This window comes from Excalfactoria chinensis, chromosome 2, assembly GCF_039878825.1.
Source record: "Excalfactoria chinensis isolate bCotChi1 chromosome 2, bCotChi1.hap2, whole genome shotgun sequence".
Taxonomy (NCBI): Eukaryota; Metazoa; Chordata; class Aves; order Galliformes; family Phasianidae; genus Excalfactoria; species Excalfactoria chinensis.
In genome coordinates, this window is record NC_092826.1 from 30,363,119 (window position 1) to 30,390,108 (window position 26,990).

At 39.6% G+C, this 26,990-nt stretch overlaps 1 protein-coding gene across 3 annotated transcripts in view; it reads right to left on the minus strand.

Moving 5' to 3' along the window:
- KCNB2 (potassium voltage-gated channel subfamily B member 2) overlaps positions 1-26,990 on the minus strand; it is a 185,334-nt gene that overhangs the window by 151,597 nt on the left and 6,747 nt on the right. For 2 of the 3 annotated variants that reach the window (XM_072328854.1, XM_072328856.1), the window contains exon 2: positions 18,659-19,343. In XM_072328854.1, coding sequence (XP_072184955.1) covers positions 18,659-19,237 — 579 coding nt within the window. In that variant the 5' untranslated portion in view covers positions 19,238-19,343. Of the gene's footprint in view, positions 1-18,658; positions 19,344-25,604; positions 25,737-26,990 lie in introns of all 3 variants that reach the window. The other variant, XM_072328855.1, reaches the window with a different exon arrangement.

Below are 26,990 nucleotides of genomic sequence, written 5' to 3' on the forward strand. Positions count from 1 at the left end.
TTAACTTGAAACAAGTAAACAAACACAAAACTCAGCTAGAAGCCATCTGACCTTGAAATATCTCAAACATGCTCAGCAATGCCCTCTCAGTCAGAAAAATCCTAGCAGACCAAGGCAGCAGGACATGAAAAGGGTTGATGAGCTTTCCCATAAGAACATCTGCAAGAATGTCCATGCTGTGTCAGAGCAAAGGGTCACATAGCTCTTTACCGCACATCTGAAATGCCCAGTGTCAGGGGAATTGTAAAAGGGAAGAGTTTGGGGGGGGGACAGAGCCAGGCCCTGTTCAGCTGAGCCCAGTGACAGGACAAGGGGCAATGGGCACAAACTGTAACACGAAAGGTTCTTCTGAACACCAGAAGCACTTCTGTGTTGTGAGAGTGACTGAGCAATGCATAGGTTGCCTGGAGAGGTTGTGGAGTTTTCTTCTCAGAGATCTCCAGATCAGAGCACTCTGCCCTGGGTGTCCCTGCTGGAGCTGGGGCTGAGCCAGAAGGACCCAGAGGTCCCTGACAACTGCATCTATGCTGTGGTTCTGTGAGATTTTTCTCTGCACGCGCTTCCAAACACAATATGTGGGACTGAGGAAATCCAGAGCTGGAGGTGAAACCCTTCTCCCTCTATGCAATAGCATTCAAGGGTTCTATCCTTGTGCTTATGTTCACTGTTTTCCTTGCTTGGACATGAGTTCCACTTTCTGAAGGCTCATTTATTTGAAACAAAACCCTCCAATTAACTGTTCTACCATTCCATGTTGTAGCACTATTTGTTCTTATAATTGCTTATGTAATTGCACCATGACTTTATTTTCTTTTCCCCACTGTATACGTTCCTTTAAGGTTGACTCCAGCACATTTCCTCAGCTTTGTTGAATTTTCATGATGAAATTATTTATTTCCTGGTTACTTTTTATTTCCAATATTAAAACAGTGATGAATTTCCAAACAATGTGCTCATTACCAATAGTTTTTTTCTGTGCATATGTTTTGCAGGGTTCATTTAGGAGTTTAAAACATCTGTTCTTTGTGTCATGATGTATTGAAGGGTTTTTTGGGGGTGTTTTTTTTTTTTTTTTTTTTTTTTGTCTTTGTAACCTCCTTGATTTCCTTCACTTTTCACAAGCAGTTATGTCACACAGCTGTAGGTTTTCATTTCTTCTGCATCTGTGATTCTGTGTTCATCCTGACATAGTGAGCTATACATTCCATCCTAACGTATGGAACCTTAATTCCTATGGTGGGATTTAACTTAATCTGCCATTCATATATACTTCATAGTCTGATGTTAACAGGTTGATAAGTTTCCTTCCATTGACTCTGAAAATAATCTGCCCACAATCCTTAAAGAGAAACAGACATTTCACTTCATGTGCCTCATATGTTTAGAGTCATATAATTTGCACAGCAAATTCACATACATCGGTGTGTCTGTTTGTACATACCCGACTTAATAACAACTTCTCCAATGCTGATTTTTGTTACATCCATTAATTATCTTCAGTTCATTTGTTTGTGATATAAAGACAAATAAATGCACTGTTAAGTGAAGACTCTTTCCAAAGCTGCCAACTGCATCACTTCTCTTTGTGGACATGCCCAGCTCCAGCTTTTTCTGAGCCACAGAACATTTTCCCCTCTTTCTTTTTTGTAAATATGTTTAGCTTGTATTCAAGAATGAGAAAATCTTACAGGCAAAGCAAAAACTAAGAAAGTTAACTCCATTCACAGAAGATACATACATATTATCTAAGAAAATGCCAGACTTTGCTGAGCACCCAGAAGACCACCGCCACTTTGTGCTGCTCAGCTCCATGTGCTGCACCCTTGTGTTTTCCTCCCTCTTGCCCACCATGCACCCATCCTACAAGCTCTCTGAGAATGCTGTGCATGGTGATTCTCTGCTCACTGCTGCAATCCTCTTCTAAATAAGATTGTGATTGGTCAAAAGGAACCAAGTGACCCATTCAGACAGCATTTGCAGATAGGTATGACGAGTTATTTGCCATTGTAAATGTCAATATTGGTGTCTTACCTAAATAAGCAATAGCTTTAACACTTACCTTGCTCAAACACAGCACACATATTCCCTTTCAAAAGATGTTGACCAAGGGGTTTAAAGACACAGATCTGGTCCAGTGAAGCCTGTTACTGAAACCATCCAAAAACCACTAAGTGTACTGGTAGGTTCACGACACTCAGCAACATTACAGCTGCCTTAATGCATCCAAATTAATAAACTCTGCCACTCACTGAGATGAATAAATATGAGGGTAGCACCAGAACTGCAGCAGTTCAGTTGCCAGTCCTGGGACAGACCAAATGGAATCAGCTTAGGAGTTCTTACTTAGCATTCCAATTCTACATTTCAAATTTCGAAAAACAATAGTCATAATAAAAAATTCAACCTCAGAAGCTCACTGCTTGGCAGGTTTGCTTTTAGTATTCTATAATCCCACATCTTGACCTGACAGCGCACGTGACTTGCTTTCCGTGTGCACCGAAGGTGCATCAGCCTCTATAGAAAATGTTAAATTGCTTCAGCATCTTCTCAGTTCACAGATGTCTGTTGAATAGTAAAATCATTCTCAGCAACTCAGCAAATGCATCTTGGATCTTCATACCTTGGAAGCTTCTCTTCACAGCAGGACATATTTTCACTCACAAAACTAGTTGGCCATCCTGTAGGGCTTATGTTTTATTATAATGATCTTTTTGCCTGAGAAAGGAAAAGCTGGCAGCTCTGGGCCTTTCTAATGGGTAGTAGTCACAATAATACCTTAATTGGCCACTTGGAACCTCAGGTGAGAGGAAGCATTTCTGGAAGCATCTGGTGAGCAGGGGAAGCAAGATGTCTGATATAATTTCACTACTTTCCCTCCCTCCTCAGAGTGAGTGAGCCACAGCTTCAGCTTTGTTAAGCACATTTGTTTACAGAACTTGCAAATAGGTAGTATCAGGCAATCACACCTTAATACTACAGCTACTTTATGCATCCAATGCTATTACATTATGCGTACAGTAGCTAGAAAGCAACAAGGAGACAGCCATGTCAGAAATACTTATGTTGCTCTCTAATCTTACACTTAAGATACAAATTCGTGACACCCTGAGAGATATTATGATGAGCTCTGACTCCCCCTTAGGAAAGGAGTGCCAGGATCTTCACACACAACCACACATCCTGGACTGAGTGCCACTAAAATCCCTGTCTGCATGGAAGCAGCTCAAATAGCCATGATGAAAGTCAGACCAATGTCAGACACTCCTAAAGGCTGAGGTCGTTCTGGAAAGCGGGGAGGAGTGTCAAAAGACACTAGGATAAACCAGCATCTACACCATTACACAGACAGACTCACAACATAATGGTTAAAATATTTTGTTTACCACTAAAATGCATAGAACCAATACATCTGAGTCCAGGAGTCTTGTATGACCGAAAATCTCTGCCAACATTTTCAAATGAGATCATTATTTAATTAGCAACAATGCAGGAAGACAAACTGTCTATCTTAGGGCTAAATTATATAAGACCAGAACTGTAACTTTGATATGTTCATGCCTAACATGAATACATGAGCTGTCAGCAAACATGAGGGAACAGTTGTCTCCTGCTTAGTTTATATGTGGAGAAAACACTGCTTTGCTTTTACAGAAGGAGTAAGCTAACTCACAAGCAGGTTAGCTGTCAGACCTCTCCTCTCACTAGATAGATGTCAACATGCTGGAATGTTTGTGCTGTGAATTAAGAGATGGCAAATTGGAGAACCTTCCTATGAAATCATATGGCCACTACCTTTATTTCTTGACTAGAAGGCCTGACAGAAGAACTAAAAAGCTATGCAATATGTCTAGCTAGGGTTTTTTAAGAATTGAGTAATTACCTTTAGATGTAATGTATGTATGTATTAGTATCTGTTAGTATTTACACATATTTAGATAATTGGTCATTATTCCTGTCTTACTCCCTACCTTGTACTTGATCTTCTTTTCTGTCAACTTCTTCTAGCCCTGGGGAAAATATCCGATGACTTTGACTGACTATTTTTCTTGCATACTGACCATATGAAATCCCTATATGTCAGCCCTATAGATCAGAAACCAAGTTACCGAAATGGACACAAGTAATGATATCCAAATGATGTGTGTTATTCCAGCCACATGCATCTTGCTGCAGATACAGGTCTACCCTTGGCGTGGCCAGTTCAGATTCCCTGCTTCAGCCCCAGAGCAGCTCGTCCCCAACAGGGCTGCGGCTTTTCTGCCTCCACATGAAGACCTTGTGCTCAGCCCCCAGTGCAGGCAGTGTCTTTCTGATGCACTGAGGATGAACTGAGGCTCTCTGCATTGCTCAGGATGTTCACCTGGTGGGTTTTTTTATGGTCAGAGAACTCATCTGGATGTTATAGGCTGTTGTGCAAATGAAACAATATTCAGTGATGTAATGGCTACCATGACTTTGTGTAGAAAGAGAAGAAAAGCTGCCTTAGCTCTTCAGACACAGGCTAGCTCTGTGTTTTACTTCTTTTTGATCTATTATCTCACTCCACTTTTTCAGAGTACTGTAAATCTCCTTTAACAACCGTGTTTCAAAATAGCATCCTTAAGCCCAGGAAATCTACCTTATCTGTGACAACTCACTAAACAATGAATGATAAAATATTTGACATCACTGGATAAATATACCAGGCTTCTTCATTCACTGAAAAATCTATTTTCTTTTTTTCTTAAGCATTGGATCCTGTTTCCCTCTGCTGGGGAAGCTCCACCCTAGAATAGCTTTAAAACAACAGTTGAAGTAATTCCAGCTCCTGATGGACAGCATCCCTGTCTCAATAACTGGAATTTGGGCAAAGACTCAGAGCTTCTTTATTTTATCTTTTTTCCCCCATCTTCCAAGTTAAAAAGGGAAGGGGAAAAGGCATGAAAGAGAATTCCATCTCTGCCACCTGCATGCAGTGATGGAGGTGCGCTGTCCTTTCAGCCAACTTTCAGCTTGATTGAACAAGCAGAAGGCAACTGTGCCTGCACAGTGCCTGGGGCAGCCCAGAGGGATGGAGGGTGGGAGGGAAGGAAGGAAGGAGAGAGGACACTTCCACTCAGTGGGCAACCGTGCTCTGCTGGCTGCTCCTCTGTCACACACAGCCTCCTTTCTGGAAGCTAGCCCTAGCTAAAGCTAGGTTTTGTTCTCTAAATGAAATCAGGAAGGAAACAGATGATGCTGGAACTATAAATGATGAACTTTAATTAATGTGTATTGCTGGAAAGTAAATATCAGACACATTAGCAGGGATTCGGTGCGATAATGGATACTTCCAACATTATGCTTACGTTTTCATTTTCATACCCCATAAACTAAAAATTTTATTTTCAACTAGTGACAGAAATCAGCCCAAGAAGAAAGGAAACCTGTGAGTCAGACACATCAGCTCTCTTCAAAGGAAATTCATTTGCTTTCAGAAATGAAAGAGAAATATCCTCCGCACAGACATCACTAACATCAGTGACAAAATATTGTGGTTAGAGTTGTCACACTATTCAGTCCCTGCTGGTGTTAACAAACACTGAGAAGGCTTCCCAAGGAGTGCATCCAACCTTCTTCCATCCTCTCATCACAGAGAACACCCTTCAGTCCAGAGACTCTCACCTTCAATTCTCCATTCTAGTTAAAATTTTAAACATACTTAATTCATGCAAAAGTATGCATACCTGTTTGCAACAAGCTGCGTTGATTATATCTGGATAGAATGAAAAAGGTTCTGAAAACTAAGAGGAATTATTCACCATTTCACTATTACTGCAGTGTGTTAAGGTTCTGATGTAGTTTACAATGAAATCCATGTACATCTCATCGCTGGGCAGAGAATATCACTGCCTAAAATCCTGAACATACCAGGTCCACTGAAGTGTGTGTAAAGATTGACCTGAGGGTTAAGAGGTAGATAGTAAAAGCAGTTTTAAAATATAACATCATAAAAAAATAAAATGTGACTAGCAATTAAGGAATTAGTCATATCTGTATGTCTTCCGCTGAATTTTTCCACTCAGAAATGGCCACACTGAACCGTAACAAGCACAGGTGACTTGACCAAGATCACACTAGGGCAGGCTTTGGTCTGTTTAAACTTCCTTCTGGATATTTTCATTTAGCTAAATATATTGTTTTCCATGCAGGATATATCCCCCTTCCAATCTCCCTGCCATTTAGTGCTTTGTCAGAATTTCAAAGCTTCATTTTAATGTCTGTCTGAGATTCATGAAAACAGCTCCATACAGAAGGCTAAAATAGGAGCAGGACACACATCCACTACCATAGTAGGTGAAGTGGAAATATTTTTTGTGAAAATATTTCAATTCTGAGCAGTTATTGAGATGTCCTAATGTCCAGCTAAGAGGTCAATGGTCCTTCTTACGAAAGCTGCATCTAAACTATCCCCTAACTGCTGCAGCTATGAACTGACCAAGTGCAAGCAATTACACTGACCTTGCTGCAATTTCCCAGCTGACCACTACAACGGCCTTACAAATCAATTTAGATTCTTTTCCTTTGTTTTCCTATTTTGACAAATCCACTTTTTCTTTTTTAAAGTCATCTTAGAAAAACATTTTCAACACACAAAGTAAACCTATTACTTAGCATTCAGCTCACAGGATTTAGCTTGTATGCCTTCTAAAATGATTAGTAAGCTTGGTTCAGCTCCGTTTCCCCTATCATTTATTGACCTTTGAAAGAATAAACAGTAGAAATGAAGGGATTTCTCATTCTATTTCTTGTCAAAAATAACTGGTATTTTTTCTCAGATTCTGTCCTTCATATAATGAACTTCACTCTAGCATGAAACCACACATCATTCTATTTTCTTCTTCAAACCTTCGCGTATCATTTCTTAAAATAAAAGAACATCAGTCTAGCTTTCTTATCCTGTCTGCAGAAGCATTCATCTTCTTCTCAATACACAAGGTACTCAATGAGTTCACCCACAGGACCTTCAGCCTGACAGCTTAAGCTTGGAGGAACCATCTCCTTCATGGATCTGGTGCCACTCTCCTCACCTCAGGTCAGCACAGCCAAAGCAATCTGTGTTTCAATCAGCTGTAATCATGTAATGGACTGTAAAACAACACAGAATTTTGTATCGTACCATATGATCCACAAGTGGGTAGTTATAATTCTAGCCACAATACTGCAAATGGTTGCCATTCTTACAGTTACACTGTACCACACCAGCCCAAAAGGGCTCCTAAGTACAGAGCAGCTACAATCCCAGCTGCCAAACTGCCTCTTTACTAAGAAACATCTAAGTCACTCGTTGCTCTTCTTGAATTATAAGAGAAGCTGTAGGTCAGTCACACAGGACTGTGGCCATGTACCTGTATACTCTTTTTATATCAGAAGTTTTGCCTTTTTGTGCCTTTGTGTCTTTGAAGTCGATGGCAGTGTTTGGGCAGAATTTAGGGGCACTGGCCAAGTTTTCCAATGCTAGAATCTGACCAAATATATTTGTGTACAGATGTAGACTAAGATTTTTCCAAAATAGTTGTTTGGTTTTGTTTTTGTTTTTTTTTGTTGTTGTTGTTTTTTTCCCAAGTGGCATTTAAATTTGCAAAAGAATGTATACAACCAAGCTATATAATAAAGGTAATAAGTGCCATATAATGGTTTTGAGAAGATAATAGAAATGGAAATGAGTTCACAGAACAAACCTGTAATGTTTCTGAGATGATCTCTTGCAGTCTGAAAATGATCTATCTTAAGTACTTTAATTTAGCAATATCCACTGTTCCCCCTCCAAAAATTTAAAAAAAAAAAAAAAATCTTCCAAAAGCTAAACACAAGCAATTCAGAAAGAAATTACAGGGCTCAGGAAATAACTGATGTGAAGGTGAGTTGGTAAACAAAAACTGATGCCACTGCTGTCTGTGACAGAAACATTGAATTGATGGAAGAAGTTTGAAAAGTGGGACTATCTAGGAACTCACTAAAAATTAGCAATACCACGCATCAAAGTATACTGGTCTGACTGTCACCAAATAGTCATACCTTCCAATGGGTCCACTGAAAGTGAACAGTAATGCCTAAAGCTCTCACTGCAACTTGGGTAGCTTTGGGACAGCTTTGGTGTGTGCCATACCTGAACTATCTAAAGCAGTCTCTATCTTTGGTAGTTGCGTGAGGAGGGACCCAATGAATGAAAAAAATGACCCCTGAGTAACACATGCGCACTAACATACTGCAGCAGAGCTCCTTGGAGAAAAAGGATCTTCCTTCAAAAACTATTTTTTGTGTGCGTGAAGAATTTCCTGTTGGACTTTTATTTAACTTGCCTTAAAAGACTGGAACAGAAAAGCTGAGCTAATCCTAAAAGGTTTTTTTATTAGCCCAATGAATTACCAGTTTTTAGGCAAGAGCTTAGTGGAATACAACACCATTTCCCGCAAGCACTGGGTATAAACTGTTCTCAGTGAGGAATGAATCTGAGCCTCATAGATCAGGCAAGACTTGCCTGGCGTCAAAGAGTTCACCTAGTCATCCAGACAAGCATTTCCTCAGGCTTTAAGTTTGCATCCATGTTCTGGCACCTGCCTTTCTCTATGGTTTAAAATCAATTCTGCATGAATTTTTATAGCAAGTAGCAACAAGATGACTTGAAAATTAGTAAATACAATTCAGACAGATTGTTAGGAGAAAACCACTGTCCTGTGTACCTCCATCATCTCACACATTTAATCACTGTGCAATATTGTGAGTTACAAAATCAAATTTGTCACCATTGTACATACTTAGGAAATACGTGACTAGAAGTTCTAGCAACCCCTAACACAGATTTTGGAAATAAGAGCTACTCTGATTATATTTACCATTTCAGTGCCTAAATGTGCTTTTCACAGCCAACTTTCTCTTCCATTGCTGCTCTAAACCAGTAGAAGACCTGTCTCAGCATATGGAACACAAGAATACATGAACAAGATATTGTACAGTTAACAGGATGTAGGGCTTTTTTTTTTTTTTTTTTTTTTTTCTGGGTTCCTAACAGTGCAAATCAAATAAACTGAAATGAAATACACGTTCTTATTTCACCTGAAAAAAATGGCTATATTGCATGCCTCCTCAAAGAGAAAATTATGCATGCATGTAAAGAGCAGACTGTGGCATCTTCATATAAAGACTTGATGGGGATACTTTTTGGATCTCAAAGTCACTTTGAAACAGCTGTGGCAGTGACACATGCATGTTTTCAGTATTCCCTCAAAGGATTTGGGGTTCAGTACTATGCACCAAATACTTGCCTATCTTCATCAAGTAGAAGATTTATGAGTCTGCCATATGTCATGATAAACACTGTCATTTTGTTGTTATCGTTGTTGTTTTTATTTTTGTTTTCAAGAAACAGGTAACACCCAGGAATCTCTTTGGCTTTCTGGTCACCTAGTCACTGTTTCTCTCTCTTCTTCATCTTGGAACAATAAGACACTCACAGAGAATGGCCTGTTTGCAGGTTAGCTTACAGATTTGTTATGCTCTCAGCTTTATAAAAGAAAGACAGAGCTTGTTCATCTAGACATAAAGTGCAGCCCTTTGCTTCCAACAGATTTGGCCTGGATAATCTTTCAAATAACATCATCTTCATGTCATTTAATTTATGAGTATATGTCTCCCTGACATCTAGCTGTTTCCAAATATCTTAAATGTGAGAAGACAATGCAATGCCAGAGGCTTATGAAAACACGGAACGGAAGTACAACATTTTTAGGACATATGATCTGCCTCTCAGTGAAGGGAAAGGCACAGCAGCCTGGTCTGTCTACTCGGGCATAACACAGATCAAGTGACAAGTCACAGCTGAAAAGCCAGCTCGCCAAGGGCATAGCATAATGCACAAAATATGACCACCTTAACTAGAAACACTGCAATACATATATTAAAAGATTTAATTTTGGACTAGATTCAATTTAGGGTAACAAACAGCAGAAACAGGATGCAAGAATGAGTAAAAAATCAGTTAAATTGCTCTTTAAATTAAGAATGTGGCTGGGGTAAACTGAAATAATGCTTTCTATCTGTTACAGGTAAGGGCAGACATTATAGAAGAGGCTGTTCTCATGCACATTGTACCTTCCAGTAATTATCTGTAATACTGTATATTCTAAATCCTAGCTCACATTTCTGTGCAAGAGCTATTGTGTGATTCTGTGAATGGTGACACAAATGCAGACACATTCTAGAGCTACAAAGATGGTGAAAGGTCTTAGGGGGAAGACCTACAAGAAGCTGAGACACCTTGGTTTGTTCAGCCCAGAAAAGATGCAGCTGAAGGGAGGCCTCATGGAGGTCTATAGTTCCTCACAGGGAGCACAGGGGCGGCAGTGATCTCTGCTCTCTGGTGACCGTCAGGAGAATATAAGGGAGTGGCATGAGGCTGTAACAGAGGAGGTTCGGGTGGGATATCAGGAAAATGTTCTTCACCAGAGGGTGTCAGGCAATGAATATGCTCCTGAGGACAGTGTTTGTGGCGACGAGATTGCTGGAGCTCAAGAAGCAACTGGACAATGCTCTTAGTCATAAACTCTGATTTTTGTGTTGGACTCAATTATCCTTAATGAGTCCCTTCCAACTTTGGATATTCTAGGAGTCTAAAAGTCTACAGTTAATTTAAAAACTTCTTTCTGCAAAATATTACCAATTAGATCTTATTTTCAAATATCGATAATTAGTTTCTCTAAGTTTTAATACAACCATTCTTGCCTCTTTCACAGAATCACAGAATCATAGGGCATGGAAGACATTATGGAGATTATCTAGCCCAACCTCCCTGCTAGAGCAGGTTACATTCACTAGGTTGCATGGGAAAGCATCCAGGCAGATTTTGAATATCTCCAGAGACTCCAAAACCTCTCTGGGCATTGTGTTCCAGTGCTCTGCTGTCCTCAAAAGAAGTTCTTCCTCAAGTTTGTACGGAACTTCCTATGTTCCAGCATTTGCCCATTGCCTCTTGTTCTGTCACTGACCACCACTGAAAAATGTCTGGTCGCATCCACTTGACACCTGCCCATTAGATCTCTCAGTCTTTCTACATAAAGGCAATGTTCCGGGCCCCTAATAATCTTTGTGACCCTCCACTGGACTCCTTCTAGAAGTTCCCCGTCTTTCTTGAACTAAGGAGCCCAGACTGGACACAGTACTCCAGATACAGCCTCACCAGGACAGACCTGCTGGCCCAGCTTTTTGTAATGCACTCTGATACCACTAGCCTTCTTGGCCACATACAAGGGCACACTGATGGGTCATAGCCAACCTGTTGTCCACTTGGACATGAAGGTCTTTCTCTTCAGAGCTCTTTTAGTGTAGATCAGCCCCTGTACTGATGCATGCAGTTATTCCTCTGGGACTCTGAGCTGAAAGTCCACTTCTCAATCCACTTCATAGACGACTCATCTATCCCACACTTCCTAAGCTTACTTATGAGGATGTTAAAGGAAACAGTGCCAAATGCCTCACTGAAATCAAGGTAGAAAATATCCACTACTCTACCGTCAGCTACCAAGCCAGCTATGACATCACAGAAGGCTGCAAGATTCAAGCTAGATTTTACCTTGATGAATCCATGCTGACTATTCCTCATGGCCTTCTTCTCTTCCACTTGCTTCAAGATGACATCCAGAATAAATTGTTCTATCACCTTCCCAGGGATGAAGGTGAGGATGACCGGCTTCTAGTTTCCCAGCTACTCCTTCCTCTCCTTGAAGAATGGAGTGACAATGGCTTTCCTCTAGCCTTCATACACCTCTTCCTTTCTCCATAACCTTTCAAAGATGATAAAGAGGAGTTTGGCAGTCACTTCTGCCAGCTCCATCAGCACTCGTGGATGCATTCCATCAAGGCCCAGGTCTAGAATTTGTCTAGACAATCTCTGACCAGATCCTCCCCACTTTAACATAACTCATCATTAACCCTCTTTAATGTTCCATGATGCATCAATGAAACAGATTCATCACAGATTCAAGGAGGAAAGACATTTTTTCTCTGTTCATGCAATGAATGGGGATACAATCTGGAGCAGTGGTAGATCATCTGAATATGACCTCATTACATCTTTGCTCCTGGCACTGCTTCCATAATTTAAGCATCTCATTTACTATGAATTACATGTCAATAATAAACAAGACAGTTCAAAGGACATTTTACTCATTTTAATCTAACAACAGTTTTTAATAAGAAGTTCTACTTTGCAGCAAGACCTCTCAGCATAACACACACACACCAGTGGGAACCCTGATGTAACTAAGGAATTAAACACCTCTGCAGCAAGATGGATCAGATGGTAGCACTGTTCCTATAACACTCAGACTGACCAAAAATGCTGAATCATGAGTTACACAATACTTCACAAAGGAAGTAAAGAAGGTAAATAATCTTTTAATGACCCATTCAGCAGTAAGCATACACAAGCTCTTAAAATAAAATCAATTAACTGCTGCCAGTCAACTGTGTTGCTTGATATGATACTTATTGAAAAAACAATATATCCACTTATATTTCAAGATATTAGATCACTTTAGTTATTAAATATGAATGACCACGGTCAAATACAATCTCTTTGTCTCACATCACATTGACTGACTTTATCATTTAACACAAAAAATTACTTCCCCTTAAAAGCAAATAAGTATCCCATCCAGAAATTATGGTGATGAGATTCATGTTTATTACCAGTGACCATCCTCAGTGTTTTACCACAGCTTAGTTTCAGCAGCCATCTGTTTTTAAAGTATGGGGTGTGACAAAGCAAACTGTAGTATTCCTGTTAGCACATTCAAATAAAGATTTGTAACAGGGTCCTCATAAAATAAATCGAAACCAGAGGTCAAATAGAAGTTCAACCTACCTAAACATCAGCTAGAAAATACCACTCCTCTTCAGCAAATGCTATCATGCTATGAGGCAGTATAAATACTTGTGGGAATTAAAGTAGTACAAAAGCCATTCCTCACACTTTAAAAGTTACAGTCTAAATTCTCTGCCATGATCAACCCTGATCTTCAGATACACTGGGAAGCACCTAAAATATGAGCTGTCATAGAGAGAAACACAGCAACATCTGTATGAAATAAAACATTTTTACCTAAAGCAAAAGGTATAAAGGACATATGCAGGAAAAGTGTTTTGTTCACAAAACTTAAAAAAGGATGCCAACATAAGAAAATATATTTCTTTCTTTTGAACACTGTCTTATACACTCAGGGCAAACATTCACCTGTGTACAGACTCTTCTTATTTGTGGTAACTCGCTTCAATTCATCCAACTGGTTGAAAGTTTTCCTGAGGTCCTCCGAGCATTTCTGATTTCTTCATCAACCCAAATGGACCAGTAGAATTAATTAGGGTCTGCCCCTGAGCAAACTCAGCAAGATGGAATAAAGAGCAGCAATGGAACGCAGAAATGTTTTCTGTGACACTCGGCCCTGTTCTGAAGTCACACAATGACTCTACTAATTCTCTGTTATCCCAAGATCATTCTTAAGCTGCTCTAAAATGTCTAAATAGGAATAAGAGCTGATGTGAAACACAGGAAAAACAGTCATGGAAAATAAGAATCAGGTCCCAAACACATATTGTGAGCGCCCTCCCTCAACAAGTCAGTGTGACAAGCTGAGCCATCTATGTGTGAGACAGCCAAATAAATGTCAGTGGCCCGAATCCCCTCTACTTAATGCTGCTTATTCTTTTCAATTTATATATATAAATATAAATATATATATATATATCTTTTTTCTTCATAGAGTGTTAGTTACTAAATGCTGCACACAAACTCCTCACTATTTCCAGTCAAGCTTAGGATAATTATACCTTCTGCAGTCACAATCTGCTAGTTAGCTGACAAATTATTGTGCTTTTCACAAAGGAGGAATACTTGTTACAGCCAGCAATATAAAGTAAATAAATAAATAAGTAAATAAAACATCCTACAATAAGGACAAATGAGCCACGTAGAGAGAGGAACAGAAAAAAAACTTCAAATCCCACCAGTTTTCACCTAACTTTAAAGAAGGTAAACCCCATGGTGCAGAGGTACAACAGCCAATATTTTACCCTTCTGTGTATGGACATCAACAGGGGTTATGCAAAAATCAGGGACAAAGTGTGACTGACTAGTAATTTTTTTAATGACTTAACTTATTTGTACAACCTTTTGTATTTGATCAGTTAATATTCATACTGAGCTTTAAGAAAGAATTAGTTGCACATGAAAGACCTGTAGAGTCAATCCCAAGCAATTACTCTGCAGTTATATTCAAAGGGCCAAACTGTGATACAAAAAACTGAAACACAGAAAAAAAGGAGAATGATACTGATATTTATGGATAATACTACTGCAAGTTATTTAAAATACTCTCGCATATACAACTGATAATGAAAGATGATTGAGACAGTGTCAAATACCTCTAGGTGGAAATAATCTCTGTATTTTTCCTAGATATTCTACTTATTTCTGACCTCACTTAATATATTTATAGTATCCCATCTGCACTTGAAACATTCCATATTTATTTGGGATTTACTTCAAGTGAGTCTTATTGATGTAAAACAAATGTGAGAAAAGAATCAAGCTCCTGAATGGAACTCATGTGCTCATGTGCTAAGCACTATATGTACGGGTTAGCTTGATTCACAGTTGTTCTGAAGTAAAGCTCTTTGGATCTTAAGCTGAACAGACCAGAAAGAAAATCTCCATGGTGGATAAGACACTGGTGAACAAAAATGGATATACCACGAACACTTCTTGGGAGAAGGTCTATTCCTCTTCAGACTTCTTTGCCGTAATATCTCAAAATATGTTTGTTTGATTTTTTCGCTGCACTATATCTCAAAATATGTTTGTTTGATTTTTTCGCTGCACTACAAACTGTTAAGATAACTTCCTTCAGTTTTCACAAAATACTGGTTGCACACTGGTCAAAAATCTCAGGTGCTACTCTGGAGTCGAAGAATGCCAGCCTCTCACAAAACTCTTAATCCTACTTGGAAAGCTTATGAAGGAGGATGCAGGAAAATAGAGCCAAATCTTTCCTTTCCTGATCAAAACCCCTAATGAAATCATGGGGGGCTTTGCTGGAGAGAAGGCTATGTGAGAATTGCCATATCTAGAGGAAACAGTTGATCGAGATGAAGCACATGCTCATGCTTGCTAAAATAAAAGAACAAAACACATAGTAAAGTGTTCCTGTGTTGTACAACAGAATTTGATCTATAATGACCCTTTCTTACTGTCTAACCATAGCTTTTGTTCCTTGCCACATTTACTTGCCATCCTTTACCATTTCTTGTCATAGATGCTGTAAAATAACATCTGCTTCTCTGCTCCAGTCTTGCTGTGTCTCACCTTGCTGTAAGTGAAGTCAGTGACAAACCTTCACTGACTTCAAAAGAAGCACAATTTACTCTATGATACCCACTCCAAGCTGGAACTCCTCCTTTACTCAATAAGCTTTGGATCAGACCCAGAAGGGATCTTAGCAGAATCCATAAGTGGCAAGGCACACCCACATACCCAAACCACACTGGAGTGTTTACCTCACATTCCTAATCTTTTACAAGAAAGATTAAAAAGTAATCTGTTCCTGTCAACTGCTTAGGTGCTACACAGTACCTGAATGACAGACCAGACACTTCTCATATAGCTATGTACATAGCCATGTTTTCATGGTTTTTTGAACCAGATATGCTGCCCTATGCCCAGCAGACCTTCCACATGCTCTGTTGGGATGGCAGTACTAGTACTAGGGGAGAGTAGTCTTCATCCCTGGGATGTGGAGATCCTGGGCTCTTAGCTCAATACAGGATTCACAGGATGGGGGCTGGTTGTTTTTGCTCCTGCAGAGGAAGGAAAATGGTTCTGTCTCCTGTTTTGGGACAAACTTGCAATTTACCACATAAGGAAACAATAGATGAGAAATCTGAAAACGACGTTATCAAGACACTTGAGATAAGAACTGTGCCCAGAGCCTCACGCTGCCTGCAATGGCTCCAGACAGAGCACATTCAACTCACTCCAGCATATCCTGTTTTACATGCCACTCTGCTTGTTTGCTTGTGTTCCACAAGTCTGAATGTGCTGCAACAGCTTTTGCTCTTCTTTTATGCTTTGTAACCACATCATTCAGCCAAGTTTCTACAGCCTTCCTTCAGATGTCACGGGTGTAACTGACTAATTTTGGCTCATATATATGTTTACAGACCAAGAATTGCCAGAAAGAGAAATGAAGTGCATATAACAGGGTGACTTCCAGCTCCTAGAGTCACAGGAATCACATGAGATGGCATTAGCTTAGACAGAAGGCAAATGTAATAATACAAGCCAGTTATCCATTCCAACATGTACACGAGTGCAATGTGAAACTCCCTGTAGCAAGGAAGCGTAGAACATTAACATTCAATCAAAGCAGATGAGGGTAAGGGAAATAAAAAGGTAAACAATACATATTTAATCATCTTGGGAAAAGAAAGAAACAGCCACTTGCATTTGCAAAATCTGGCCTGCGCAACCAAAGGGGGATTTTCTTAAAAGCCCAGCTGGTCTAACAGCTTTCCAGCAAAATCACAATGAGGAATGGTGGTCCATGAAAAGGTGGGTCAGTGGCAAGCACTCATGCAGGTTTAATTGTTCTGTATTTCTACATTTATCTACCGAGACAAAGAGTGGCTAAATGTTAATCATAGACAAAGAACCTACTAATCAGTATTTTAGTTTTGCTCTATTAATCTATTCCATCTTGCTGTGCTGACTCCTAACATAAAACAGTCTTAGGGAAACACTAATTAAACTACTACCTTCTGTGTGTTAAAAAATAAAAATAAAAATGAGAATAGGCTATACAAACACACACTCCATTTCCTCTCCCCCAGAGCCTGCCTGCATTTACGGTGAGGATGCAGCTGTGGCTGTGCCATGTTGGGCAATGTCCCCACTCAGGCACAATGTCCTCCGACCTTGTGACCCCACCAGGAGCTGAGTTCTTCTGATCACCAGTGAGAAGCCAGATTCATGATTGCCATTCAGCTGCTTCTTGTTTTATGTTTGCAGACATCTGGGAAGGAGGGAGGTCTGATACAGGTCACATCTGGATTGTTCTAAACTGTGTGGACCTGAGAAGCTGATCCCTGACTCCTGCAGGCTGTGCCTCAGCTTTGTCAGGAAGTGCTGGGGGCCTGATGGAGGCTAACTTGTACCACAGGATCACAGAGCTCAACTCAGCCTCCTCGAACCCCTCCTGGCACACCTTATGCCCATCTGCTTCCCCTCTGCTCCTTCTCCTGGAGAGGAACATATGGCCCAGAATATGGATCTACAGAGCAGAAAATGTATTCTTATCACATTGTAAAATATACTGAATACACACTTTTTTTTTTTTTTTTTTTTTTTTTTCTTCCTATTAGCTTTTACTCTGGTTATGAACCTTATATTCTGTTACAACAAATGAAATTTGGAAAAAAATCAGTTATTGCTTAGCAGTTATGCAATCCACAATGAAAAGATAAAATAAAAATGTTGTGTATTGCATCTCAGTACCAAGAAATTGCTATTGCAAGAAAATATCTTAACCAGGACTGTTGTGTTTTTTTTCCACTCCACCAACATATTTTAATGCTTACCTTAGTCCAATGGAGTTGCATCCAGTAACAAATTAATGACATAAGAAAACAAAGCCATAGTTAAGCATAACACAAACAACTGCATCCTGAATGTTTTTAGTCTTGAGTGGTTCAAAATGGAGACAAGCTTCCACAGTTTTCCTCGTGCTTAGCAGTACCCCACGTCACAAAGAGAACAATGAAGTCCCTCAAGAAGCAAGGCAATCTTTCTTCTAAATAGTGCACCAAAATCTCACCCTGTGTGTACACAGTCCTGCAAGGGGAAATTTTTCCATTGTTTGCCACTTCCACCAGTTTGCCTGTTTAAAGACAGCAGTACTGGACCTCTCACTTCATGAGAATGTTTCCTCACCTGACTGAATATATATATCATATATACCTGTATATAGAAACATACATGCATACATACATATACATGTGTGTTTATATACATGTGCCTTAATACTTTAATAAATTAGCTCTTGATTGAAAAAAACACAGTATAAGAGAAAACACTGCAATCCTTTCCCAATACATGACATCCCATGACAGCCAGCAGCTGTTGATGATGCTCTTTGATTATCTTATCATCTAGCACACCTTTTGAGACAAAGACATCACATCTGTATTATGCCTGTAATGAAACAGATGTCAACACTGTCATGGATAAATGTGGGCTTAACTGAACATGTTTCTCATAACCAAATGCATTTCTAAAAAGTAACCAGCATTCTCCAGACACAATTTTATCAAAGAGTCAATGTGAAGTCCATTAACAATTACACAGACGTTTCTGTTTACATACGACAAATGCAGCATTTGCCTAAAATCAGCTGAAGTCAACAGGAATCCTTCTGCTGATTTCAGTGGGTTTTAGAACAGATTTATGTGTATTTGCTTCATGGTAAACGGATGTTTATATTCTTTTTTTCTTTAGATATTTCAGTGAAAGTTATTGACTCACACATGCCAGACTCACAACTGATGGCATAATTTTCTCATGTCTGTGCATTAAACATACAATTTATCCTACCTTTGCTGCCACAGATGAGTTGGGCTTCTCCAGCAAATCCCAGAGCTTCTTCCTCTTCTCTGGGCAGCACGTGTTGTCAAACTCTTCCCCTTCCCTCTCTCGCATTGTTTCTGCCTCTCTCCTCAGCTCCTCATTCATCTGTTCTTTCTTTTGATGGTATCTTGCCTGGCAGCAAGACTCTAAATATATCTCATCAATCCCCCAGTAATCAAGCTCCTGGCCAAAAGAAAGAGCACACATTTCTTCCATCATATGTAGTTTCCCTGTCCTGTAGAAATTCAAAATGGAAGTGAAAGCCCCTGGGTGTCGATCAAAAAAATACTCATTTTCATTTAGATTATAGTCATCACATACTTCCAGCAGTGATTCATGAGTATTGCAGTCTCTGAGCTTTCCTAATCGTGTCCTCGGAAGTCTGTCCAAAGTCCTCCACAGCACTTCATGGTTGATCCCACCGACATTTATTTTAACTCTCCGTGAGCAGGCTTTGCTCCTAATGATCTCCACTGGTTCTGGAGGGAGGGAAAGGGTCGACCTTGAAGACTTTTTGTTGATCCCTGGTGGAGCCTTCTCAGCCATTGTGAAAAGGGTGCAGCTGTAATGCCAGAGTCTTTAGGAGAATGAGCTTAGAGACTGCAAATGTCTGGATAGAATCCTCTTCAGATAGACTGACCCATTCCTGAAGCTGAAAAAGACAAAAAATTAGAATGTTGCAATGCAGAACATATTCCCCCAAATGAGCACTCTTTCTCCTTTCACGCTTTCATGTGCAGATGAAAATATAATGATGGTAATTTACTCTTTCTACATTGAGACTCCTTTGTGGTAGCATACAGAACCCCTGGAACAACTGGTATGAGTAAGTGTACTATATGTTTCAGTCAAGCTGAAATAATAACGTGAATTTGCTTTCATGAAAATCAGAAGTTTGTACAGAGAATTCACTTTGTTTTATCAGTTTCTGATATAGCCATATCAACTAAATCTGGTGACATAACAATTAATTTGTGAGATAAGCTAAAAGAAAGATTGAAGGAGTATCTATAAGGAAAAAACAAAGCAAAACAAAACAAAACAAAAAACCAAGAAGAAGTTGGGCCTCCCTTCTTTTTTACTGAAAATATCAAATCTGGGAGATCCATTCTGAAACTGAATGAAACTGCTTCCCATCCCAACCTCCAAACCTTGACTTACCATATTATGTCACAGTCAAAAATTGCACACCAAATAATTTCCATCCCGACAAGTCAAATCTTATATCTCCAGACACTGCTGATTTCCTGGCCTATTTGGTCTAAAGAATTCTAGCTCTTCTGAACCTAACTGAACAGTAATATTGGTTATATAGGCAAGGAATGTGCATGCTGTTTCATAGCTCAACACAGAATCACAGAATCATAGACTGGCCTGGGTTGAAAAGGACTTCAAAGATCATCTAGTTTCAACCCACCTGCCACGGTTGCCAACCACTAGAAAGGTTCAGAAAGGCTCTTTTCTGTCCCACTTGTTCACCTGTTAAGCTGCTAAAGGGAAATGACTGCATGACAGCCACCAGTAATCTCAGTAGTGTTCTTCATCCACACTTACTGTACATAGTGCTGCAAAGAACTCTGAAGTGCAGCTGTTCAACACCAAATCTGGAATGTCAGTATGAAACAGGAAGGAAAGCCACCCATCACTCCTAAGGTCGATTATCTGACACAGTGCTTAAATAATAACCTAGCAATGGTATCATGACCCAAAGGGAAGAATATTAAGAATGCTTTGATCGGCTTCTCTTACAAATCAGGAAGGTACTCCTTAAAAATTCCCATGAGTTGATGTCTCCTCCTCCCATTCTCTACAACTCAACAGTTGAACAGTCTGCGTCTCCTTTTGAAGTGCAGTAATTGCAGGTTTAAATAAGTATCCCATGTGAACACTAATTTGATCCTCTTTGCAGAATAAATACGAAGGTTGTGATAAGAGGAATTGTTACCTATAAATACATCAGGAGTAAATACCAGAAAGGGAAAAGGACTATTTCTATTAAAGGACTGTGATGGCATGAGAACCAATGGGTACAAACTCACCATGAAAGGAAGGTGGAAATCTGAAAGGAAATTAGAAGGTCACAGAGATCAGATCCTCATTAGAGCAGTGAGGATCCAAAATAACCCTCCTCTGAAAGTACTCAGGAAAAATCAAAGAATTATTTCAATAGGATATCTGACATACATATGACAGGGTGGACAAAGTTTCTAGTATAAAATTAAGATTGCTAGGACTTATTATAAATAACTTTAAAAGGTATCATCCACGAACGGATAAACTAATAGTAAGGCTCAGCCCCAAGTGATATTAACAGAGATATGATATTAACTGACTTCCAAATCCGAAAACATCAGGGAAAAGGAAAGTTCCCTAGAAAGTTGTCCAGTGAAGTAATTTTTACATTTATAGATATGTTTTCTGTTAAGTACATAATGCTCTGTCTTGTTAACCTCTGTACTGGGAACAGCCAAAACCACAGAAATGCAGCAAGAAAATACTTGTATTTACAGCTCAATTTACAAAGTCAGAAGAATAACAACTTCCCCCCCCCCCCCCCCCCCCCCCTTCCCCCATTCTATTTCTGTACTCAAAAATCAAAGTAGCCACCCAGATTTAAAACACAGAAGAATTCTTAGGTGCAGTAGAAACAGAGTGATAGCAGGCTGTACTGGTGAGCTAAGTAAGTTTGCTGTGGTTTTGTTCTTTTTTAAGAATTAAATTAGCAGCAAGTAATGGAATCTTGCAGCATCAGCCTAACAGTCCCTATCCTCTACTCTGCTTGCAGTTCCATTGTCAAGCTAAACCTACTTAAAACACATAAGGGCCAAAAGATTCTTCCTTCTGCCATTCTACCTCCAGCAATGCAATGTAAATCTCTCTTGATTACCTTTCTGCCTATTTACGTAAGAGTTTAAGCCAGTAACATTTACCTTCATTCATAAAAAATGTACTGTGGTAAGTTCACTCGCAAAGATAAATGTTGTATCAAAACCAAAGCCCTGACATCAGTAGGATTACATAATATGCATCCCTTTCTGTGGTGTTTTTTCCTTTCTTCCCCTTAGGCTCTGCTTTCTTTTTTCCTCTGATTTTACCCTCCTCCTCGTTGCCTTAGATGGAAAGAGATGTAGGGAGTAGGGGGACTTCGGAGCTGCAGCACAGGTGGCTTCCTTCATTCCAAGAACCATGCACCACACTGAAAGCTATGGGGAAACATCAACAAGCCCCATAGAAGAAGTTCATTTGGAGACAAAACACAGCAACCACCCTCATGCACCCTAGTAGAGGAGAGGACTCAGATCGTTACCAGGTATTGTCACTTAAACATTTCCTGGTGGTCTGTGATGCATTTATCCACCTTCTGACAGAGACCATCACATAAACACTAAGCAGCTGTAGGAGCATATTTCTGCATGGAAGAAGTACTCACGGCCTTTTATGAAAAAATGTTTCCAGACTTTAATGCACAATTCTGTTTCTCCCTTTAAAAATGTCTTACATAACAAAACACAAGAATTTAAGAAATTCATAAAGAGCTTCTGTCATTCTCCATGAAATCAGTCAAGTTTTCAGGCAATTCCTACGGAGCTTCACTTGTTTATTCATTCTTGAATCTCAGAGATACCTTCTCTTTTCTTATTAATGCCCGTTCTTGAGTATTAGCAATACAGAGTCAAACAGTAGAAGTCAAGCAGTTGATGTGATTAATCCTAGGTTAACTGAGCACTCCTTTGCTTTTCTGATTGCCAAACTGAAGATAGGCAGAGTACACATTGTTTTACCTTTCATGCAGTGTGGTTACCACACAGATTTGTTAAGCAATGCAAAATTATAGTGTCACCAGTGCTGGTCTACAGTTGATAAAACATTTTCTCATCTGACAGTATAATTATCAGTTACATCTTCCTACTTGAGGAAGTATGGCTTTTCTAAAAGAGCTTTAAAAATCCTGGCTAACTGCAGTCATATGGAAGTCAGAAGTGAAACATCATCCGATTTGCATTCAGACAACTGGATCCAAGGTACTATGTATATAGCTACATACCAAGGTACGTGCTCTCTGTCATACAGAGCTTTGGAAAGATCAAAAATGAAAAAGCTTCTCCTCAAATGAAAAGTCTTAGAAAATGAAGGTGATTGCCTTTTTATAGAGCTTCTTTCAACATATACAACCCATAGACTATATGACTTAAAAAAATTCTTCTGGTCTATTTCGTAAGCATATTCCTTCACACCTTCTTTTGCTTTCTGCTAATATATACTTTTTAAACTTCTTCCTGGGCAGCTTTTCCCACAAACCTGGATTACAGAGCCTGTCTCTAACTGTGCCATTAGCAAAAACATAACTAAGAGCCCCTACTTCAACTGCAAAAAATATTTAACTTTATAATCCACATTATGAATTTCACAAGAAATCACCAGATCTTTAATTGTAACAAAACTACACAATCGAAGTTACCTTAACAATTAATTAAATAACTATTTTGGCTTTTAGCTGCTGTTACTAACTTTCCAGACGCTGCATTTTTTGTCCTGAGAAGGTTTTAGAGGACATGAATTATATAGCCACAAATACATACTAAGAACAACTCCCAGTAAAACTGAGTTTCCTTCTTTGCAGTAATTAAATGGCTTTGCAGCTAAATACCAATAATATTGAATAAAACTTTTCCAAATCAAAACCAAATCTTTGTGTTCAGTACAAATTAAAACTGTGAAGACTACTACTCAGAAACCTAAGGAAAGCCAGCATGAAGGTGAGATTTCTTCCCCCACACCATATGCATACAGATTTTAATGGTGTGATTTCCCCCCACACCCATTCCTTCAGCATTACATGAATGGGTAATTATTTACCATTTCTTTTTATCTTTCTCATTCACTATTTGTCCTCTACTGTTATTTAGCATGTCCTGTTGTGAACCCAGCACTGTATGCAGTGATGTATTTCCCTCAGGGAGATCTCACTGTCCTACCTGAGAGCATCCAACGCATCCAAAAGTTTACTATCCCAACATCAATATCAGGCTATTATTATCCTTACTTTATAAGGGAGAAATGAAGGTCAGAGATGCCTGAAGTACCCAGTAATTTTGGCTGCTCAAATTGAGACAGTCGCTTCTTTTTCAGAGTCGTTAGCATTTTTATCACATTTGATGGGCACATCCACAGGAGCAGATGAAACCCTCAGGCAGAGGAACTCAGTTGCCTGTGCCTTTCCATGGCCAGGGCACTGCCTGGCACAGCGCAATTAGGACTTTCCCAAATAATTTGCAAGGATGGCTGGAGAGTCAGCATGCTTCAAGGTCTGCTCTCAGTCAGCTGTCTGCACGCAGCCATCTGCTTTGGAGTCTATATGAGTTTAACCACACAGACCCAGGTCACCATGCCAGCTGGCCCAAGTGCTGGGACTCTTCCACCCACTGGCCAAGCTGTACGCACATGTCCATGACCTTGCTCCAAAGAGATCTACATCCAGGCAAAAGAGTGCCCTGTCTCTGGAAACACAGCTTGGCTCCAACATGAAGAAAATAATTTGTTAATGCTACCAAAAAGTTCAGCGTAACTGAGATGTCAGGTAAGGGGTAGTAGCTTTGTTTAAGGCTGGAATACTGTTCCTTAACCACTGACTTCCCGCATCACATTTATCGATTCTCTGTTGATCTAAAAAAATATAAATTAATTAATTAATTAAAAAAATGAAGAGTTGCAGTTTTCTAATGGTGAGCTGAGTTATTTTAATTAATAGTGCTTTCTCTTAAATTCAGTCTTTAAAAAATGACTGAGATCATAGCCAAAGCTCTGAAGGGGAAGAAAAAATGTATCAAATGAGGTAATAATTACTTCAATTTCCCACCCTGACAGGAGTCACGTCACACAGAATTAAGAATTGATAAGCTGAAGGCAGAGAAGTGCCAGGAAACATGTCAGACAGTAATCCTAAGACTCACAAGCATTTCTCAGATTCACATCCATATGCAGGAGCACATGCATGCATGCACGACAAGGAAGAAGTTGAGCTTTGACTGTCCACAGCTGTGTCTGCACTAGGGCTCAAGTCCTTTAAGATGAGTGGCTGAAACCACTTAAAGCCACATGGCCAGAAGGGGCAAAGATGCAACTTGAGCTCATCACCCCAGTGATCAAGTTTCTCTGCAAGCAGTGGTTAGTGCCAGATCATGACCATGGCCAGAGCTGTGCTAGAGACCAAAAGAGCTGGGTTCTTCCCTGAGCTAATTCGAAAGTGCAGCTTTAGCCTTGTGGGCTTTTCTTACAGCTATGGACAGAATGGACTATGGAAGGCAAGACTTTGTGAGACTAAAACCTGCAAACCAATTCTGGGGTGTTAGTCTGGCTAACTGGTCTAAAAAAATTACCATTTCTATCTCACAACAGACCTCACAGATGATTTATTTTTGGTACCTGGATAATTTCACATTGGCTGTACGAGTCCCGGGGATCTGCAGGAAACATTCTAAAAAGATGGGGTCTTTTATAGATGAACTTTTCAAATCACTGACATAAGTCTGGTAGTTCCCTGTTTTCAAAGTCTTGAGTGCAGAAGCATCTTTTAGATGGATGAGCTGAACTTAATGAAGAGCACTGTGCTCAGAGGCTTTATATATTCCTTAAGGACCTTGTATAAGAAAAGCCAGACAGAAATAGGTGAGGAGACAGAAGACAGGAAAAGGAGGGAGGGTATATCTGATAGCGTATTTATAAAATTTTGCAGCCGTATAAGCTTGGTAATTTTGGTTTATCTGATATTTTAGTACACACTAATATCATTAATTACTTACTGCCACTGTCCTCCAGTGAAGCGTTGTAGGTGAGCCCTAGTCTCCACTAAGGGTGATGTGAACAACTTCAAACCAAAGGGCAGAACACTTGACAGCATTCAGTGCAATTTTACCTCAAGATACTGCCCTTTTTGAGCAGAACCTCACAGAAGCTGAGAGCAGGATCTGGAACACGCCTTCATGGTGGACTGAGGTCTCAAGAGAGCAGTGAATGACTTGACAACCTATTGCCCAGCTTCAGATGCCTGTAAAGCCAACACAGGCAGAAAGTTGCGGTGAGCAAAATAGGCCAACTGAGCGTGTCCTTAACCCCTTGGGCAGCTCTTCAAATACTGAGCTTTTAGACACTGTATCAGTGATGAATAGATGCTGTCACAACTAAAATACACCACATGACATGAACACTTATTCTGCACTTCTTCTTTAGCCCTGTGGACCACACGTATATACATCTATTCAGCACTAACAGAACTCATCTTTTCATCTTTTGACTTTTGGTTTGTGCTACCACTGCATGAAAAATGCTCACGAAGGCAGTGCAAAGGAATTCCATTGACCTCCTTATGTTTTGGAGCATCTGATATACTCTAATAGCTTCACAGTCTGTCCCAGTGGTGAATTAAGATCATCATCGGCCTTTATTCCTGACTAACTCTAGTCCTCTGTTTTTCCTTATTAAAATACTCTGCCATTTTGCTTTTGACAAGCGTGGCTATCTGATTCTTATCAAAAAATTACGGTGTGTTCCTGCTTAGTTTACAAAAACAGTTGCAGTTCATGTTGGAGTATCTCTTGGTGAGGATGTAATTGTCTGTGGTGGCCGCACTTTATGTTTACATTTGGTTGCTAAGAGCTAAGTTATTGCTTTTGCCAAAGATACTGTCTTTCATTGCATATTTAGCCTTCCCTGGAAATTTTAGAGTGGATGAGCTGTCACACAGCAGTACAAGGCCGAATGGCAGATCATTTTCTTTAATTTCAAACAGCCAGATATTACAGAAATGCGATTATGTAAGATTCTCACTTCAGGGCTAAGTCAGACTATGTATTTATATCCTGGCTGGCACTTTGGATCCACAGTTTTGATCAGTGCTTTCATACAATTCTTTGAGGATGTACAGATATGATATATACAGAATATAGTAATGAGTTAAATACATTAATATTAATAAGTTAGAGCTTTGACTCACAACTCATTTATTTACTAGCTTTTTCTATTTTTTTTTTTCAAATTGCAATGCAGTGCACGAAAGTGATGGATGAGGTTTTTAACATTCCTATTGCTCTTTCAGGAGGCACTGTTGTAACCAGATGTCCTAAAATAACTAGTTTTAGGGCTACTTGAAGCCTGAAATCTTCTATCTTCCTGTTAAATTCAATCTTCCATTGCTCCCTACCAATAACAGTGCTGCCAGCTAGCTGAAAGCACTGGAAAACTTCACAGATGTCTTTTTGTTCTCCTGAATAAAAGCTTGCACAGTGCAGTACTGAACTATTAT